At 41.8% G+C, this 19,527-nt stretch overlaps 1 protein-coding gene across 1 annotated transcript in view; it reads left to right on the forward strand.

The window, feature by feature from the left end:
• Nucleotides 1-5,831: 5,831 nt before the first annotated feature.
• Nucleotides 5,832-19,527, forward strand: part of serinc1 (serine incorporator 1) — a 36,245-nt gene continuing 22,549 nt past the window's right edge. The window contains exons 1-4 of the mRNA XM_078542163.1: nt 5,832-5,985; nt 12,492-12,653; nt 16,908-17,101; nt 19,329-19,408. Coding sequence (XP_078398289.1) covers nt 5,947-5,985; nt 12,492-12,653; nt 16,908-17,101; nt 19,329-19,408 — 475 coding nt within the window. The 5' untranslated portion in view covers nt 5,832-5,946. The remainder of the gene's footprint in view (nt 5,986-12,491; nt 12,654-16,907; nt 17,102-19,328; nt 19,409-19,527) is intronic.

The raw sequence follows: 19,527 nt of genomic DNA on the forward strand, positions 1-19,527 counted from the left end.
GCAGTATTCAGTGCCTTCTGCCGTTTCTTGCTATCACGTAGAGTGAATCGAATTGGCTGAAGACTGACATCTGTTACACGTCACATGACTCTCAAGTGCAGCCATGAAATGTGTCCCCCTGGATCACAGAATCACAGAATCACAGAATCACACAGTGCAGAAGAGGCCCTTCGGCCCATCGAGTCTGCACCGACATGTGAGAAACACCTGACCTATCTACCTAATCCCATTTACCAGCACTTGGCCCATAGCCTTGAATGTTATGACGTGCCAAGTGCTCATCCAGGTACTTTTTAAAGGATGTGAGGCAACCTGCCTCCACCACCCTTCCAGGCAGCGCATTCCAGACCGTCACCACCCTCTGGGTAAAAAAGATTTTCCTCACATCCCCCCAAACCTCCTGCCCATCATCTTGAACTTATGTCCCCTCGTAACTGACCCTTCAACTAGGGGGAACAGCTGCTACCTATCAATCCTGTCCATGCCCCTCATAATCTTGTACACTTCGATCAGGTTGCCCCTCAGCCTTCTCTGCTCCAACGAAAACAACCCAAGTCTATCCAACCTCTCTTCATAACTTAAATGTTTCATCCCAGGTAACATCCTGGTGAATCACCTCTGCACCCCCTCCAGTGCAATCACATCCTTCCTATAATGTGGCGACCAGAACTGCACAAAGTACTCCAGCTGTGGCCTCACCAAGCTTCTATACAACTCCAACCTGACCTCCCTACTCTTGTAATCTATGCCTCAATTGATAAAGGCAAGTGTCCCATATGCCTTTTTCACCACCCCACTAACATGCCCCTCCGCTTTCAGAGATCTATGGATACACACATACACACACACACACACACACTCACAACATCTGTGATGCTGGGGACCTCCGGAGGAGGTCAAGGTGAATTATCACTCAGTACTTCTGGCTGAAGATTGTAGCAAATGCTTCAGCCTTATCTTTTGCACTGATGTGCTGGGCTCCTCCATCATTGAGGGTGGGGATATTTGTGGAGCCTCCTCCTGCAGTGAGTTGTTAAATTGTCCACCACCATTCATGACTGGATGCGACAGCAGGCCAAACTTAGATTTGATCCGTTAGCTGTGGGATCACTTAACTCTGTCTATCACTTGCTGCTTATGCTGTTTGGCACACAAGTAGCCCTGTGTTATAGCTTCACTGGGTTGAAACCTCATTTTAGGTAAGCCTGGTGCTGCTTCTGGCATGCTCTCCTGCACTCTTCATTGAACAAGGTTTGATTCCCTGGCTTGATGGTCATGATAGAGTGGGGGATATGCCGGGCCATGAGGTTACAGATTATGCTCGAGTACAATTCTGTTGCTGCTGATGGCCCACAGCGCCTCCTGGATGCCCAGTCTTGAGTTGCAAGATCTGTTTGAAATCTATCCCATTTAGCACAGTGGTAGTGCCACACAACACAATGGAGGGTATCCTCAATGTGAAGGTGGGACTTCGTTTCCACAACAACTGTGTGGTGGTCACTCCTACCGATACTGTCCTGGACAGATGCATCTGCGGCTGGCAGGTTGGTGAGGATGAAGTCAAATATGTTTTTCCCTCTTGTTGGTTCCCTCAGCACCTGCCGCAGACCCAGTCTAGCAGCTATGTCCTGTAGGACTCGGCCAGCTCGGTCAGTAGTGGTGCTACTGAGCCACTCTTGGTGATGGCCATTGAAGTCCCCCGCCCAGGGTACATTCTGCGCCCATGCCACCCTCAGTGCTCCCTCCACTGATTCATCAGCATTGATTCATCAGCTGAGGGAGGGTGCTAGGTGGTAATCAGCAGGAGGTTTCCTTGCCCATGTTGGACCTGATGCCATGAAACTTCATGGGGTCCGAAGCTGATGTTGAGGACTCCCAGGGCAACTGTCTCCCGACTGTATACCACTGTGCCGCCACCTCTGCTGGGTCTGTCCTGCCAGTGGGACAGGACGTACCCAGGGATTGTGGTGTCTGGGACACTATCTGTAAGATATGATTCCATGAGGGTGACTATGTCATGCTGTTGCTTGACCAGTCTTTGAAACAGCTCTCCCAATTTTGGCACTAGCCCCCAGATCTTAGTAAGGAGGACTGTGCAGGGTTGACAGGGCTGTGTTTGTCATTGTGCCTAGGTTGATGCTGGGTGGTCCGTCCAGTTTCATTCCTTTTTTGAGACTTTGTCGCAGTTTGATACAACTGACTGGCTTGCTAAGACATTTCAGAGGGTATTTAAAAGGTAACCACATTGCTGTGGGTCTGGAGCCACATGTAGGCCAGACCAGGTAAGGATGACAGATATCCTTCCCTCAAGGCATTAGTGAACCAGATGGGTTTTTACAACAATCAACAATGGTTTCATGGTCATCATTAGACGTTTAATTGCGAATTTATTTTATTGAATTCAAATTCCACCATCTGCCAGGCTACTCTGTTTGAATTTTGCATTTGGATTAGATACTCTCAGCTATGCAATAATCAATTTAAATTAACTACAACGCAGACGAGTCAGAAACTTCAAATAAAAAATGTCATAAATCTGGACATAAATTTTCCATCACAGTCTTCTTAGTTTTGGGTGGGCAGAGATGAGGACAGGAGCAGGAAGCTGGCCTAAGGTTGTAAATCACAGTCTGCCATTTTTCTGAAAAGGATTTTAGGCAAACAAAAAATCTAGGGCATGGAGTTTCTCATGATATGGAAAAGGACAGATCTCTGATCCATGACAATAGTCTTCTCCAAAACATTTATCAATAGTCTCAACACAAGGAGTACAAAAAAGTAGATGCAAAATAGAGCATTTTTTAATTTATAATCATTTCCTGTTTCCAACTGCTGTGCTAGATTTTAACGGAACCAATTGATTTGCCCAAAAGATTCTAGCAATGTAGTTAAAGGTTATTAGCCTGAATTTTCTATGGAACTGTTGCGGAAATGTGACAGGGAGCTGTTCCACAGGTACTCAGCATCCATCACTACTGCTGGATTTTCTACCAGACATTGGCTATAACTGTTCATATTTGGGCAGACACATCCAAAAATTGCCGATGCATGTCCAATCATTCATGCTTTATCAGCGATGAGCATCAGGAATATTGTTGTGCTTCCAGAATCCAGCTTTGCTAAGAAAGTGGATGGCAGATTTAAAAATGAGAAGTTTATCTTGCCTGGTGCAAATGTGCTTCTTTTTAAAACAATTTGCACAAATAATTATCCTTTCATGACAACAGTGGAAGCGGTCAGCCACAGAATTATTGCAGAGATTTTTCTCACTTCCTCATCTTAGATTAGTGACTCAGTAGCGGTAATGGTACTACTGGGAAACCAAAAAGAATTTAACTCCTACGGCGTCAGTGCTCAGAGCTGATTCAGAAAATCTAGCAAAATACTTTTAAATCAATGCTGACTACTTATTACATCCACTGATCTCTTTAGATGAATGTTGTTAGCATGTAATAAAATAATTTGAAACATCATCCTCAAAACAATCTAACTTCAATGTGATTTCATGTCTCACTCTTTTTTAAAAATCAGATTAATGTTTAAGCCTTCAGGTAGAGCTGCAAATGCTATAGACTGTTTAGCCAAATGACTGCAACTGGAACTTAACTGGAATGTTCACTTACAAAAATTGTTGTGAACAAAGTTGTAATTTCCTGATCCCTTCTCAATTTATAGCTTAAGCGATCAATCTGATGTTTAGCATACTAGCTAATATTAATGTAGTAATTTAAAAACATATTTTGCTGGTTTTGCAATCTGTTTTTCTATTGCAGGTTGTAAGTCCCAGCGATCGGCTGATCAAATTGAACAGCATGTTTCTTTGATTGTTTGTACTCAACCAGCCAGCGCTTACAAAACCCAAAACAAAACATCTTCTGTTAGATGTGATTTTGTGATTGGGCAGCAGTTGCTGAACAATCCTGAGTGTGTGAATAGCCACACTAACAGCCAATTTAAGATAATCAGTCGAGCTTGTTACATGACACATTTATGTTTGCTAGAAGCGATGTATATTCATATGCGGGTTCCTGTCTTCCGCAAACAAAAGGAATATATTCAAGCCTTGCGCCTTTTTTGAATTATATGGAGTTTGGGAAGCCTATAGTTTCCAGTTTCATCCTCCATGGCAATGCCTCAGCCAATCAGACTCCATCTGCCAACCAATCAGCACCTTTTCTCTTGTAGTATAAATTGTTGTGATTGTTTGAAATTTGGTATTCTTGTGGTTGTCCTGTTAAGTGCAGGACAAAAAGCTTCAGCAACATGTCTCTTTTCAGCAATATCTTTCTATTGTCATTTTACCTCCTCTAATGATTCTTTCAGTTGATCACAGCTGACTTTTATGTAACTGCCTGTACTCACCATGCTTTGTTTCTTCATATATCTCTTCAGATATTCTTGTTTGGCATTATGGTAATTTTGGCCACCAACCCTAACCCTTGTGACCTAGCTTTTTTGCCACATTCTTCTTTTGTTCATAGATTTTTCCTTTTTTGGTGCTAAATAATCATGTAGGAAGAGTACATGGAGGAAAATCTGCCAACAAAGATTGCAAGGGGAGAGCAGTAATGGACAGCAGGGGAACTGAATACCTTGGGAGAGGAAAATAGATCACAGGGGAAGGAGTGGGAGAGTTTAGAAAGAAATGGATGGCAGTGAAAATGGAAATGGATAGAAATTGAGAGAAAGTGGAATGGATGGTAATGAAGGAGAAGTGGAAGTAATTTAGGGAGAAGAAGGAAACAGCTGGGAATAGCACACTGGGGTAGGAAATGAAGGAGAATGCAGCATTAGCTGAATGGGAGGGAAAGGAAGGGAACCATGAAAAAATTGAGGGAAGGGGTTTCAAAAATGTAGAATGGGTCAACCAAATGCAAAAGAATCCGTATAGGTTGGGAAGGTGGACTGATAAATGGCAAATTGTAATTACTGGAATGGACACATGGCAATGTAATGAGACTGGCAAAGGGAAACAAATAATGAGAATATAACTATTCATATCCACCCAAATGTAGTGCTGAAGGAGATTGTAGAAGAGCCATGAGTAGATTTGTTATGGAATCTTTGTCATCTTGAGTTCTCTGCGTGAAGGTAGGACCAACTTACCACATCACAACCTTTACCTCAGGTAGGGCAAGGAGGCAAGTCCCAGATCCAACCCAGCCGGAACAGAGATTGAACCATGTGCTGTTCGCACTAATCTGACCCACACTGGCCATACAGTGAGCGGCCCCTGCAAGGAGTCTGAACTGCTGCAGCAATACTTTCACATGCACATTGTAGCCTGGATAGTGATGGTAGAGGCTCCAATTTCTATCTACCTCATGACTGACCAGGAATTTCTCCTGCTCTTTCTCTCTGCCCGGGGGTGCATGTTGGAAGGACTTAAAAAGTTGATATCTGTGTTAGGAACACTTTTCCTTGGTCATCAAGTCCTGGAGGGGGACTTGGCCTCTTAAGTTTCTGGTTCAAAGGCAGGAACATTAACCACTATGCCACAAAACCTTTGTTGTGGAATGAGGATTTATAAAGGAGAAGGGACTTGTGATGGTTCTGGGCTACAACGCACAACAAAGGAGACGGCTTTGGAGATACTAGTTAAATGCTCATTGAGAGCAGCAGCAATAACATTGAGGAGAATTCACCGTGCTGCTACCTCCATCAACAAAATAGTTCAAATTTACAACTTGCCAACTTCTTTGAAATAACACAAAGATACGAATAGTTATTTGCCTCAAGGAGGGAAACATATATACGCAAATTCTGGTAACAAAAGAAGTTAAAGCGTTCCTGCTGAGGTTTGGCCAGCTCCTGGGTTGTGCTGCTGGATCAGGGCTGGGGAAGAGCCTGGGAGCGGAAGCGGCGCGGGTGTAAACAAGCTGTCAGTCACTCTGCGGGTTCCACTCATTCCCAGCGCCAGGAGCCGGAGTAGCAGCAGCCGCGGCAATGGGAGCTGTGCTTGGAGCTTGTTCCTTAGCCAGCTGGGTAGGTGCACAGCTTCAATGCAGTGGTCCGCAGATAATTTAGCGAAAGTGTTGGTCCTAAACCGGTTGCAAATGAATTGCGGTGCGGGAGAATGCGCCGTTTGCCTCTCCGTCATCACTGCAGATAGAGCGGATAACAAAGAGGGAAAGTAAACCCTGTGCCTGGATCCTGGATCCTGGCTGCTGGCGCTTTTCTCTTTGTATTTCCGCTGGTAGCTGGGTGGGGGTGAAAGGGGTACATGTTTTTTTTTTAAAGTCCTGTTATTGTGCCTGATTTGTATGTTTTTTATAGATGCATTGCCTCTGTGCTGGACTGGTGATGTCACTGATTTGTGATACTGAAGATCTGAGTCATGGTGGACACAAGGCCTTTAAATAGCTAACTGGCTTGATCCGATTATGTAAAATTCCAGAAAGCTTTCTGAACCCGTAAGGTGCTTTAAAAACTGATAGTTGGTAAGGGGAAAGTGTATGTATTGCACCAAATGTCTGGCAAATCCCCAAATTTTATGCCACTTCTTTCCCCACACATATACCCCTCCAAGCTGTGAAGGAAGCTGGATTGAGTGTTGCAGTAAGGGGTGTGCTGAAGGGTGAAATTCTGAATGTATAGTGTCTTGAAAACCTGTGAGCCACTGCTCGCCTGTGATAAATCAGTGAAAGCGGTGAAGTATTACATTGACGGGTTTTAAGGTGCTGCAAGACACGTCTCCATTGTAATGGAGAAATAGGATGATATTGTGTTGGTTATTAACATTATATTTACTTTTTATTTGGCTTTTTATGAAAACTGTAAAATGAACACGCTGCAGCAAATGCAGAGTTTTCAGCAACAAATCTCTAGCTGCCAGTTTGATGGGATGTAAATTGAGCTGGGCTTTTGGACCGGTTGCTGTGGAGATAGAGCCTACCTTGGAAAATTTCTAGCTGAACTATTGACTCCACTTTAATTACTCCTGTAAAAGACTTAAGACACTGTTGCACATTCCCGAACGGGAGGGGTGGTGATGTGTCTAAGACAAAAAGCAAACTGGAGAGAGGTAGGTTGAAGTAACATAAAGGAGTGAACCTTGGTTTAATACGCAATAGCACAAACATTCATGTCATCACACCTTAAACAACTCATTAAATACAAACTCATTTCTGTGCTATGATTTTGCACATCCCTCTAATGAGTCAAATACTGCAATGATAAGTTTGGCATCACATAATCTAATGATTATATACTTCTGTTGGTACCAAAATAATTATATTCATGGCTTATTCAACTTTAAGACTACATCCAACAGATCATAAAGGATTAAACTTTACCAGACAAAGCACTAAACAAGTATTCCAGTATTGAACTATTCTTTTACTACATTTGTTATAGCTATCCTAGTTGTTGGACGTAATAAAATTGTAACTTGGTTCAATGCTTGGAGAAATACCATCTTTTAGTCTGTGGAATTCTCTTCCCCAGGGAGCAGTGTAGGCTGGGTCATTGAATATCTTAAAGGCTGAGTTAGATAGATTTTTGATCAACAAGGGAGTTAAAGGTTATGGGGGGACAGAGAGGAAAGTGGGACTAAGGCCACAATCAGATCAGCCATGATGTTATCGATTGGTGGAGCAGGCTCGAGGGACTGAATGGCCTACTCCTGCCCCCAATTCTTGTGTGTTTTCTAACTAAAGTGAATAATAAGTTAACAACTGTCCAGAACATCTTAAACATAGTCGAACTTAAATCTTGAGTAAGCATCTTTCATTCCTTGGCTAGACTATACAACAAATGGACTTATACAAATAAAAACTTCCATTCTTGGAAAAAGATTTCCAAGGTGATACCTTACACAATTTCTTATATGTAATTCACAGACATCATCCAATATTTCTAATAATCCTCTTACTATCACAAAAGGAAGTATTATAATAGTATTTAACAACTATTTATGAATAGAAATATATCTTACCTAAGACAAAAAAAGGTAGTTGAAGTAGCATAAAGGAGTGATAAAGTTCCTACTTCAGGGCACAGCATGACTCACCCCCAGGAAGACTGGTCCATCGTCTCAGTGGGGGTGTGAATTTAGTTTTAAGAGAAAAAGCTAACGAGGTATAATAAATAAACCAAGTGATATATAAGAAAAAATATTTTTTTCAAAATGGGGGAGTTGAATTCTTGGGGGTCACACAACACATATTTTGAAAGATTAAATTTGATGGGTGGCTGTGAGATGTAAAATTGCTCAATGAGGCTGGCCAAATGTGAACTATTCGCTGGAATATCATGTTAAATTAGTGAGTTTGCTGCAGGTATCAGTTGGACATTGTATTTGTCCAAAGGATTGATATGATAAAATAAATTTGTGCAATTTTTGTGTTAGAAATATGCAACAGCATTAAGAGAATAGAAAAGGTACACCTAGAATATTAACTTAAGCTACGTTTTAATTTTAGAGAAAAATATAGATTCATAGTAGTCAAAGGTTGTTTGAGACTGTTAAAAGGAGATGCTTTCAATACCGAATTTGATAAATATTTGTAATAAACCTCCAGCCAGCAAAGGAAACAAAAACCTCGAGATCATTTAAGAAAGAAATGGATGCTATAATTGGTGGTGTTTTCTGGATGGGGATGAATTTAGTTAAACTAATGGCTTTCCTTATCCATAACTTCAACCATGAGTATGGTCTGCCCATTGCACAAATACCCTACCCAAAACTCAGATATAGGTTAGCATTTAATCTTTGAAAGTGTTATGAAATAGAGGTAGTTTAAGTAAGTTATGTATATTTGGGTGTGTTAAGATTAAGATATATCTTTAATGTTTAAATTTGATTTGTCTTCCTGGAATTGTGTGTTGAGAAAAGCTCAATTTGAGTTTTAGTTTCGCTTTAAAAGATGCCTGCATTTCTAATGAGTTTTACAACTCTAAGAGAAGTTAAAGCAAACACAAGATTAGAAAAAAAATGGTGCTGTTGCCTAGCAACAGGGGTTCAGAGAGGCAGGCCCCTCCCATCCACCCACACAAAAACTAAAGAAACAGCAGTTTTGAGCCCCAAACCAAAGTTGGTTGAAAGTAGCTGCTGCAGACGGGAGCAAAGGGACATATAGCAAGTTCCAAGCAAAAGAAGAAAGGCCCCAAATCCAGGGGAGAGGAACAGGAAAGATCCCAAGCAGATCTTCTGGTCAAAGAAAGGACAGGAAGCTTGAAAAGATATTGTTAAGTGAAGTTAAGAGTGAGGAACAGAGAAAGGCTCCAAGCTTAATGCTTAAAAAGATGAATACTGCAGATTTAAAGCGAGAACAGCTTGTGAGAAGTCAGAAGGTCCAAAGGGATAGCTGAAGGTCTGTAATCTTTGCTGTGGGCATGTGAAGCAGCAGTGTGCTTTTGATGGCTGAGTCGGTGAGAGAGAGTGTAGAAAAAAGTTTGAATACAAGTGGTGACCCAGGGGAGAGGAACATCGGAAGGAGAGTTTGAAACCTTGGTGGTGAACCTTTGCGGAAGGCATCCAAGAGAAAGCTTCGGTTTGGGAGAAGATTCCAAGGTGAGTTCTTGGAGAGTGGAGATTGGAAACTCTCGTGTGAAAGACGGAATTCAGTGAGACTAGTTGGCTTACGGTGTGACAAGCGAGCGGGGTGTGGAGTTGAGGAGAGATCCATAGCATCTGTTTGGGGTGGTATCTGTCACTTGGTTTCAGAGTGTGGCGTGTCTGACCACAGGTTGCTAGTTGGATTACTTGAACTGTGTACTTACTGTGAACATTAGAATATAAGTTTTTGTAACTTGTGCTATCCTTACAAATCTGTATATATCTGTAAAGGTATAGTTGTGGGCGAAGGAGTATTGTAATATAGTTAATCTTTTTTTGTTAAATAAATTTTTTATCCCTTAGTTAAAAGTTCATTCGCTGACTCCAGTGACTCTGTTCAGTAGCCACTCTCCACGTATCTCAACAAACAAATAAAAGTTAGGATCTATCAAGCTGGGATCCACCCTGGGATCAGGCTTGTCCAGCTATAACATCAGCTGGGATCATAACAAAAGAATGACTTAGAATAGCTCTAATGCAACATTTATGGCGATAGCTGTATTGAGGTAGAAAAGAAAATCACTGCTCTGTCATTGCCATGGCTTGAAAGTTTCTGTTGGAATTGGGCAATGTGTTTTTTCTTCTATTAATGTTTCCTCTGATGAGCAGATGTTCTAGTGCTCTATTAACTACCTGGGCTTTCAGCCACGCCTCATTATGTACCCTCATTAAGTTTGTTGAAACAGCTGCTCCCTGGGGGAAATATTGTTTGATTGACAACTCAGGCTCTCTGATCTCTACTGTCAATTTCATAATGTTTGTTTACACAAGTTAAATGCTTTCAAGGGTTTATGGTTTTTGATACTTTAAAGGGCCTGGATGATTGACACTTTTATTGGCTTGCAGTGAAGACTTTTTTCAAACATAGCAGAAAGCTATGAATTGATTACTTTTTTTCAAAGATTCTTTTTACACAAACCACTATACACTGTGGGTGTATATTGGTTCTAGAAATGTACAATAGTTCAATGGACATGGAAGTGCCATAGCTTGGCATAGGGGGCAAGAGGAACCATAGGGGATGGGTGGAAGGGCAGAGTTTGGCATAGGGGGCATGAGGCAGACCTTTTGAACTTACTTTTTAAAAGGTCCGCTCATGCAGACTATGGTTCACGACTCCTCTGAGGGGCTGTGAACCTCGACTCTTTAAAAACTTGGCCTGACTCCAAGAAAATTGCAGACGAGGAGGACATGCCTATCTCCGAATTAGACCCAGCCAGGTCTGGAGTGGGTTTTTTACAGGAACCAACCTGCACCCTTTAAAGGTGCTCCTGAAATTCAGACAGCCCAGGAATGGGGTCGGGAATACGGTAAGCAGGGCCCGCCCACCATTTTTAAAGGTTCCCAGAGTCAGCCTGACATGGTGAAAATTCAGGCCATAGTGCCTGTTTCCTATTCCACAGTATGTTTCTCTAAATTGATTAATGTTACATTGTTTTTCTTAGCTGAACCTTTCACTTGCCCAACCTTTCAAAATATTATCAATGCTCTCAATGCAAGTCACCTGAATATTTAATTCTGGGTCACTAAAGAATGTTGGGCTATAAAAGTGCAATGTCTCTCCCAGTACAATTTGGGATTGATGTGAAAACCACAAAGCCCCAAATAAATCTGTGCCGATGTCTGTCCGTAGACAGCGTCTACTTCATATAATTTCATGTATGCTTTCTATTGCTAAGGCAGTTTTCAATTCTGTGAACAAATTCAGTGAAATTAATTAAATTTATTCTTTTTGTTTTTTTTAAAAAGGTCTCCCATTTAGACCTTTCATCAATTGCTATTGCAGATCTAAGTGAATTATTTCCAAGTAGTTAGTTCCTCAAAGAATCCCAGTAGATTAGTGTGGCATAGCCTAATGTTCCTAAAGTCATGCTGATCATTGCATTTAGTTTATTTTGTTTGAACTCATAAAAGTATTAACCAGAGCTCTTTAGCATTTCTAGTGTGTATTTGATTTTATTCAAGTTTTCCAGTGTTGAACAAATGAAGTAAAATTGTAATAAACGCTAAGTATGGTTTCTTGAAAGTGCTCTCAAGCGCACTAATGGCAGCCTTCACTGATAGGGTTATGCTTTCTTTTGGCATTAGCATGTTGAAAATGTTGGTGTGGCAAAACTCTGGCATAAGGGCAGTGCCAAGCTGGTATCTGATCTTTGTGTATGCAGGTGTTTTTTTAAATTGCTGATTTCATAGTGACATTTAAAATACTTCTTTAAAAATGTCGACGGGCAGACTTCTCTTTCCCACCTCATGACACTTTATAGAAGAATCTTAAAGCATAGATTTTGATCCAGTTCATTTGTACCATCTCTCAGAAAGCCTTGTTCACTTGGTCCCATTTTCCTTTTTGTTTCCACATGTCCTTATTTCATTTTATTTTCATTTAATTAGAAACTTTTTAAAAACCTACACAGGTTCTACTTCCTTCACTTTTTCTGGTAGGCTTTCAACCTCCCTTCACCTTTCTGTTCTCCTTTCATTACTTTTGGCTTTCAAAATCATTACTGCTCAAACAATTGCAAATTTGAGAGGTGAGTTAGAGGCATGAATTGCTATGGGAGTTATGACATGATAGTACTATTTCCCCTTCCTCCCTATAAACTGTTTCAAGATTTACAAACTTGTTTGTAGTGCTGATGCTTTATCCAAATTCAATTCAGTAATGTTTGAAGATAATCCGGTGTACACACTTTCATTAAGAAAGGAGGGAGAATTAATGAAATAATAAAAACTATACAAGTTCTTTCTTATAGCTGCAATGTAGTATTATGCATTTCACTTACAGTTACTCCCTTCAGTGAGTATTAAAGAATATTAATTGCAAACATTCATGTTACAAGTAGTTGTAAAAAAAATCCAACACTAATTACATGTTTCGTGGCCTTCCTATATCGAGGTACAGTTTCATTGGTTATTTTCTCTCTCTTTGCAGATACCCTGTTTATGTGGCAGTGCACCATGTCTTCTCTGTGGATGCTGCCCAAGTGGGAAAAATTCAACAGTGACTCGTTTGATCTTCGCATTCTTTCTGCTGCTTGGAGTGGGAGTGGCTTGTATTATGTTAATGCCAGGAATGGAAGAGCAGCTCAAGAAGGTTGGGTATCTGTTGGCAGTATATTTCACTTATATGTATAACCTGGTCTACAAGTGCAAGCCATACAAATACATCTTAATATTTTATATATAGAGAATTTAGAAGAAATGTCTTTACCCAGAGAGTGGTGAGAATGTGGAACTTGTTACCAGAGTGTGCAGCTGAGGTAAATAGCATAGATCCATTTAGGAGGAAGCTAGACATGAATTGAGGGAGAAGGGAGTAGAGGGTTACGCTGATAGAATTAGATGAGGAAGGACAATGAGGGGGTTTGAATGGACATAAATGCAAGCTCCAATCCCTGGTCTGGCTACCCCCACTAGACTTTCTTAATATCGTAATAATAATAGGTCCCCCAAATGCACTGTTTATGGACTGGTTGCTTGTCATACTTGGGCAGTAAGGGAACCTCCTTCCAATCCCAGAAAGTATAATCAGCACAGATTCTCTGTTGGAGCATTGTGTGTGCCAAATCACACATTTTCTGCAGCTCTTTAATGCTTCAGTTAAGAATTCAGTTTAGTGGGAGGTGGTGGCATAGTGGTATTGTCACTGGACCAGTAATCTATACATCCAGGGTAATGCTCTGGGGACTGTCGTTCAGATACCACCACTGCAGATGGTGAAGTTTGAATTCAGTAAAAATCTGGAATTAAAAGCCTAATAATGACCATGAAACCATTGTCAGTTGTCATAAAAACCCATCTGGTTCACTAACGCCTTTTAGGGAAGCAAATCTTCCGTCCTTACCTGGTCTGGTCCTCATGTGACTCCAGATCCATAGCAATGTGGTTGACTCTTAAATGCCCTCTGAAACAGCATAAACAGCAAGTGATAGACAGAGCTAAATGATTCCACAACCAATAGATCAGATCTAAGTTCTGCAGTCCTGCAACATCTAGTCATGAATGGTGGTGGACAATTCAACAACTCACTGGTGGAGGAGGCTCCATGAATATCACCATCTTCAATGATGGGGGAGCCCAGCACATCAGTGAAAAACATAAAGCATTTGCAACAGTCTTCAACCAGAAGTGTCAAGTGGATGACTCAGCTCAGCCTCTTTCGGAGGTCCCCAGCATCATAGATGCCAGTCTTCAGCCAATTCGATTCACTCCATGTGATAGCAATAAATGGCGCTGAAGGCACTGGATACCGAAAAGGCTATGGGCCCTGACATTTTTCCAGCAATAGTACTCACGATTTGTGCTCCCGAACTTGCCATGCCCCTAGCCAAGCTGTTCCAGTAAAGCTACAACACTGGCAATATGGAAAAATGCCCAGGTATGTCCTGTACACAAAAGGCAGGACAAATCCGATCCAGCCATTTACCACCCCATCAGTCTACTCTCGGTCATCAGTGAAGTGATGGAAAGGGGTAATCAATAGTGCTATCAAGCGCCACTTGGTTATCAATAACCTGCTTCTTGATGTCCAGTGTGGATTCCACCAGGGCAGCTCAGCTCCTGACCTCATTATAGCCTTAGTTCAAACATGGACAAAAGAGCTGAGCTCCAGAGGTGAGGTGAGAGTGACTGCCCTTGACATCAAGGAGCCCTAGCAAAACTGAAGTCAATGAGAATCAGGGGGAAAACCTAGCACAAAGGAAGGTGGTTTTGGTTGTTGGAGGTCAATCATCTCAGCTCCAGTACATCACTGCAGGAGTTCTTCAGGGTAGTGTCTTCGGCCTAACCATCTTCAACTGCTTCATCAATGACTTTCCTTCAATCATAAGGTCAGAAATGGGGATGTTCACTGACGATCGCACAATGTTCAGCACCATTTATGACAACTCAGATACTGAAGCAGTCCATGTCCAAATGCAGCAAGACCTGGACAATATCCAGGCTTGGGCTGACAAGTGGCAAGTAACATTCACAACACACAAGTGCCAGACAATGACCACCTCCAACTAGAGAGAATCTAACCATCACCCCTTGACATTCAATGGCATTACTATTACAGAATCCCCTACTATTAACATCCTGGGGTTACCATTGACCAGAAACTGAACTGGACTAGCCATATAGATACTGTGGCTACAAGAGCATGTCAGAGGCTAGGAATCCTGCAGCGAGTAACTCACCTCCTGACTCCCCAAAGCCTGTCCACCATCTACAAGGCACAAGTCAGGAGTGTGATAGAATACTCTCCACTTGCCTGGAACTCGCTGCTTAACAGCACTGTGGGTGTACTCACTCCACATGGACTGCAGCGGTTCAAGAAGGCAGCTCTGTAGGGCAATTAGGGATGGGCAATAAATTTAGCCTAGCCATCGACTTGCCACATCCCATGAATGAATTTTTAAAAATGTATTATGTTGGTGTGGGATTGCCATCCCACGTCAGAATGGGTAAGGTCTACCGAGTTCCTTCAACATAGACATCAATTGCAGTTTTGCAGCATTTGTAGTCACTTCTACTGATACTGTTCTATTAAACTGCATTGCTGCGATTTGAATCCACGTTCACTGGTTTATTAGTTCAGGCCTCTACATTACTAGTCCAGTAACATAGCCACAATGTTACCAAGTGCTAAGGAACACTGACATCCTTTTAATCAGATGCGAAGGATCAAGAGTAGGGTTCCATTTTATTCAGGAATGGACTTGTTTCAACTCTGCTCTAGGCATAAAAAAAATGTTATTAATTAAATGTGTGTGCTAAAAGGGGTTCTTTAGCCTAAAAGGTAACCCCCTAGATTCTTGTCTGCACTGCAAGCTGTCTCCTTAAACCCTTTTCTCCTGTCTTCTCCATCCTCACCTCCAACAACAGGTTTGAGGAGGCAATGGATTATTTTTTGTCACCTCCTGTGTTTTTCTGTTAGCTTCTCTCCTATCTCCGCTCATGCCCCCTCTCAGCTCATCTTGTCTGTGACCCCATTCCCACTAAACTACAGATCACCCAGCTTCCCTTGGGTTTTGCCCCTCCTTCAAATCTGCCACCATCATGCCTTTCCTCAAGAAATTAACCCTTAACCCTTCCATCCTTGCAAACTACTGCCCCATCTCCAACCTCTGTTTCCTCACCAAAATCCTTGAACAATGTTGTCACCCCCTGAATCCCTGCTCATTTTTCTCAGAACTCTATGTTTGAATCCCTTCAATCAGATTTCCGCCAATGTCACATACTGAAAAGGCTCTTATTAAGGTCACAAATGACATTCGATGTGACTGTGACTTTTACTACGCCTGCTGCCTTTGACATGGTTGTTCACACCATACTCCTCCAACACCTCTCCAACATCATCCAGCTGCTACATTCTACCTTCCATAAAATTTTGAGGTCATCCAAATGGCTGCTGCCCATGCCCTAATTTGCTCAAACCCCTTTCACTCATTAGCCCTGTGCTGCCAGTTAAACAATGCCTCGATTTTCAATTTTTGTCCTTGTACTCAAATCCCTCAATAGCCTCACCCCTCCCTAGCTCTGTATCTTTTCCAGTCCCTCGGACATTTTTGCGCTCTAACTTCAGCTTCTTGAGCATCTCTGATTTTAATCACTCCACTCTTGGTGGCTGAGCCTTCAGTTGTCTAGGCCCTAAGCTCTGGAATACCCTCCATAGACCTCTTCACTTACCTACTACCTTGCTTTCCTCCTTTAAGGTACTCATTGAAACCTCCATCTTTGACCAAGATTTTGGCCATCTTCCCTAATCTCCTCATATGGCTCAGTGTTATTTTATTTTATAATACTCCAATGGAGTGCCTTTGGATAGTTTATTACGTTACAGGTGCTAGATGAATGCAAGTTGTTCACCAGCAGGACTCCTGAAGGGGATGCAAGACTTGCACGAGTTCATGATCTCCATTTCAGATGCTGTTGTAGCTCTGAAATGGATAATTAGCATACAATGAATATTGTAGTAACAACAAATTAATTTGAGCAACTGGTTGGCGTTGAGTAGAAGCAGGATGGAAACTTGTGGGAAGTACTCTGGTTTGGATGGCACTGGATCGCTTGCTCATTCTTGGAAAATCCATTTGTTTCCTTGTAGTTCAGCATCTTGTGCAATTTACACACAACTGGAGGGATAACTTGCATTGAAGAATTGAATATGAATTGTCTTAAAGTGATGAATGAACGCTCAAGTTCTTCAGACCTATGGAGATAAACTACTTCCATACAAGAAATGTGTTTTTAGTTTTACTTTGTACTAAAGTGTATTTTTAAAATACTAATGGATGCTGTGATATGTGTCAATAAAACAAGCCTGAGGGATTTTAATTTCTCCTATCACCTCCTTCCTATGCAGATTCCTGGATTTTGTGATGGTGGAATGGAAACATCCATTCCTGGAGTCCGTGGACAGGTGAACTGTGACGTGCTGGTTGGATATAAGGCCGTGTACCGGATTTGCTTTGGCATGGCAATGTTCTACCTTCTTTTTTCCTTGCTGATGATTAAAGTGAGGAGCAGTCAGGATCCAAGGGCTGCAATACACAATGGGTAATATGCACCATTCCAATTTTATAAAGGACATTGTAGGCTGCAAGCTTATGTCAGGGACTGGGTTATTAGCAATTTGATTTATGTCAGGGGCTGGGTTATTAGCAATTTGATTTCAAGCAACAACTGCGTAATCAGCTGTAAAATTTGTAGTTTTCTCATTAGTCTTGTGATGGGAAGTGACTTAGTTATGGTTCTCCCTGTATGTCTGCTTTTGACCCAAGGTTTGTTTCCACATTTTTACTTTTTGGTATGAAGTACCTGAGTTATCCTCCCATATCATTGCTGCAGCGTAAAGGTAAATTGATCTGCTCCCAGGCTGTGCCAGTGTCACTCAGCTCCAGCTGTAAGGAGGTTTGGAAATGGGTGTCTAGTGTAATAAATAAATAATCCAAATGTCATTAAGATTGGAAATTTCAATTGTGCATGCTTGCCTCAGGCCTCTTGTGCATTTCCCCTTCCTTCAATTCATAATTTGTGTTTACGCCTTCAACCACCTTGGTCCCAGACTCTGAAATTCTTTCCTTAAACCCTTTGCCTCTCCATAAAATCGTCAGGCAGAATCTTTTGTTTGGTGTGCGGGGATGGGCCCCGCACGCCAACATGTAAAATGATGCACGGTGACATCAGGCATGCGTCCCAACGTTACCGTGCATCATTCTGATCTTCAGTTAGGTGGATGTGCACAGGAATCAGCTGCGTGCCCGCCGAACTGTCAAAGGACTGTTAAGGCCATTAATGAACTAATTAAAGTACTTGTCAGGGCTGCCCGTCCAACCTTAAGGTTGGCGGGCTGACTAAGAGCCCAGGCGGCCTTCACATTTTTCATGGAACCTCATCCATGGGCAAGATGAGGTTTCATGAAGGGCTCATTAGTTAAATAAAATGTGTTATGAAAATTCATAAACATGTCCCAGCTCGTGTGACACTGTCACATGAGGGGACATGTCTGAATAATTTTATTTTTTTATTTTCCCATCTTTATGACTGAACTTAATCTCCCTGAGGCAGCTCAGTGCCTGAGGGAGATTTCTGCGCTCTGCGCAGGCCCCGACTCTTCCTCCTCCCCCTGCCCACACAAGTAGTGCTGAGTGCTTCCGGGTGCGTATCATGCTGGGCGGGCCTTAATTGACCCGCCCGCGTAAAATGGCGGCACGCAGCCGATCTCGGGCAGCATTCGGCTCCGTGCTTGCCCGCGCCCGCTCCTGACCGGCCCGCCCAACAGGGAGAAAATTCCCTCCCTCATCTTTGACAGTTTTTGGTCACCCATTCAATTTTACTTATTATTTTATTTTATTTTTATTATTTGTTCTTTACACCTTTATGAAACATTCTAGAATGTTTTCTACATTTAAGGCACTGCAATTTTGAAGTTGCTGTTGCCTCCTTTCCAGGCTGAAAAGCCCAAGATTCTTCACCTTTCCCTTGTAGCTCAAACCTCTGACAATACTGATCAGTTTTGTGGCTCTTCTGTGGGCTCCCTCCCATTGCTGTAATATCTTCCTTTGTTTCTTGGTGACCAGAAGTTAACAGTCAGACCAGAGCAGTTTTTGTTTCAGATTTCCAGCATCCACAGTATTTTGCTTTTGACCAGAGCAATTTTTGCCAGACTTAATGAGTGTTGTCTTGCCTGAGGCATTTTTCTTTTGACAATTCAACTTTGATATTGGTCAAGTAAGATGAGCCTGGATGAGTTTGTGCCCATAACATTTGATATTGTGGAAATCTTGAGGATTGCGCCAAGTTCTCTTCCCTCAAATGAAAGCCCACTACTGATATCTATTTTACACTTGCAGGCAAATAAAATGAGACAGAACTATAATCTCTCCAATAGTTGGTTGCATCTCTGTCAAAATTTACAGGATGGGAAGTCTTGACAGTTTTAGAACTGGATGAACAGTATAATGAGACATTAAAGAGAACAGCAGTGATTAAGGAACAAGATGTACTGCTAACTTCTGAATCTTGTGTTTTCCTGTCCTCTTTCATTACAATGATAATGTTATATAAATGTATTTGACTGTTTTAACAATATATGTACAATTGATGGAAATGAAAAGATTGATGAGGGATATGATAAATTATGCAGGCACATTGAAATACTTCATTAAATTTCTCCTTGCTGCTGTCCGATCGTTGCTGCAGTAATGATAAGGATACAAGATTGTCTTAAACTTTAGAAACATCCATTATTGATGGTAACCTGACAAACCTTTTTTTCTTTTAGGTTTTGGTTTTTTAAATTTGCCACAGTGGTTGCTATCACAGTGGGTGCTTTCTTCATCCCAGAAGGACCCTTTACAACAGGTTTGTATAAGGCATGTAATGGTAACACCGCTAGTTCATATGACTCTGTTGAGATTTTTAAAAGCGGCCTTAGACAAAGCATTTTGATTGTGTATTTTTACCTTGGTGCATCAATGTGC

This window comes from Cetorhinus maximus, chromosome 5 (assembly GCF_964194155.1).
Source record: "Cetorhinus maximus chromosome 5, sCetMax3.hap1.1, whole genome shotgun sequence".
Classification (NCBI taxonomy): domain Eukaryota; kingdom Metazoa; phylum Chordata; class Chondrichthyes; order Lamniformes; family Cetorhinidae; genus Cetorhinus; species Cetorhinus maximus.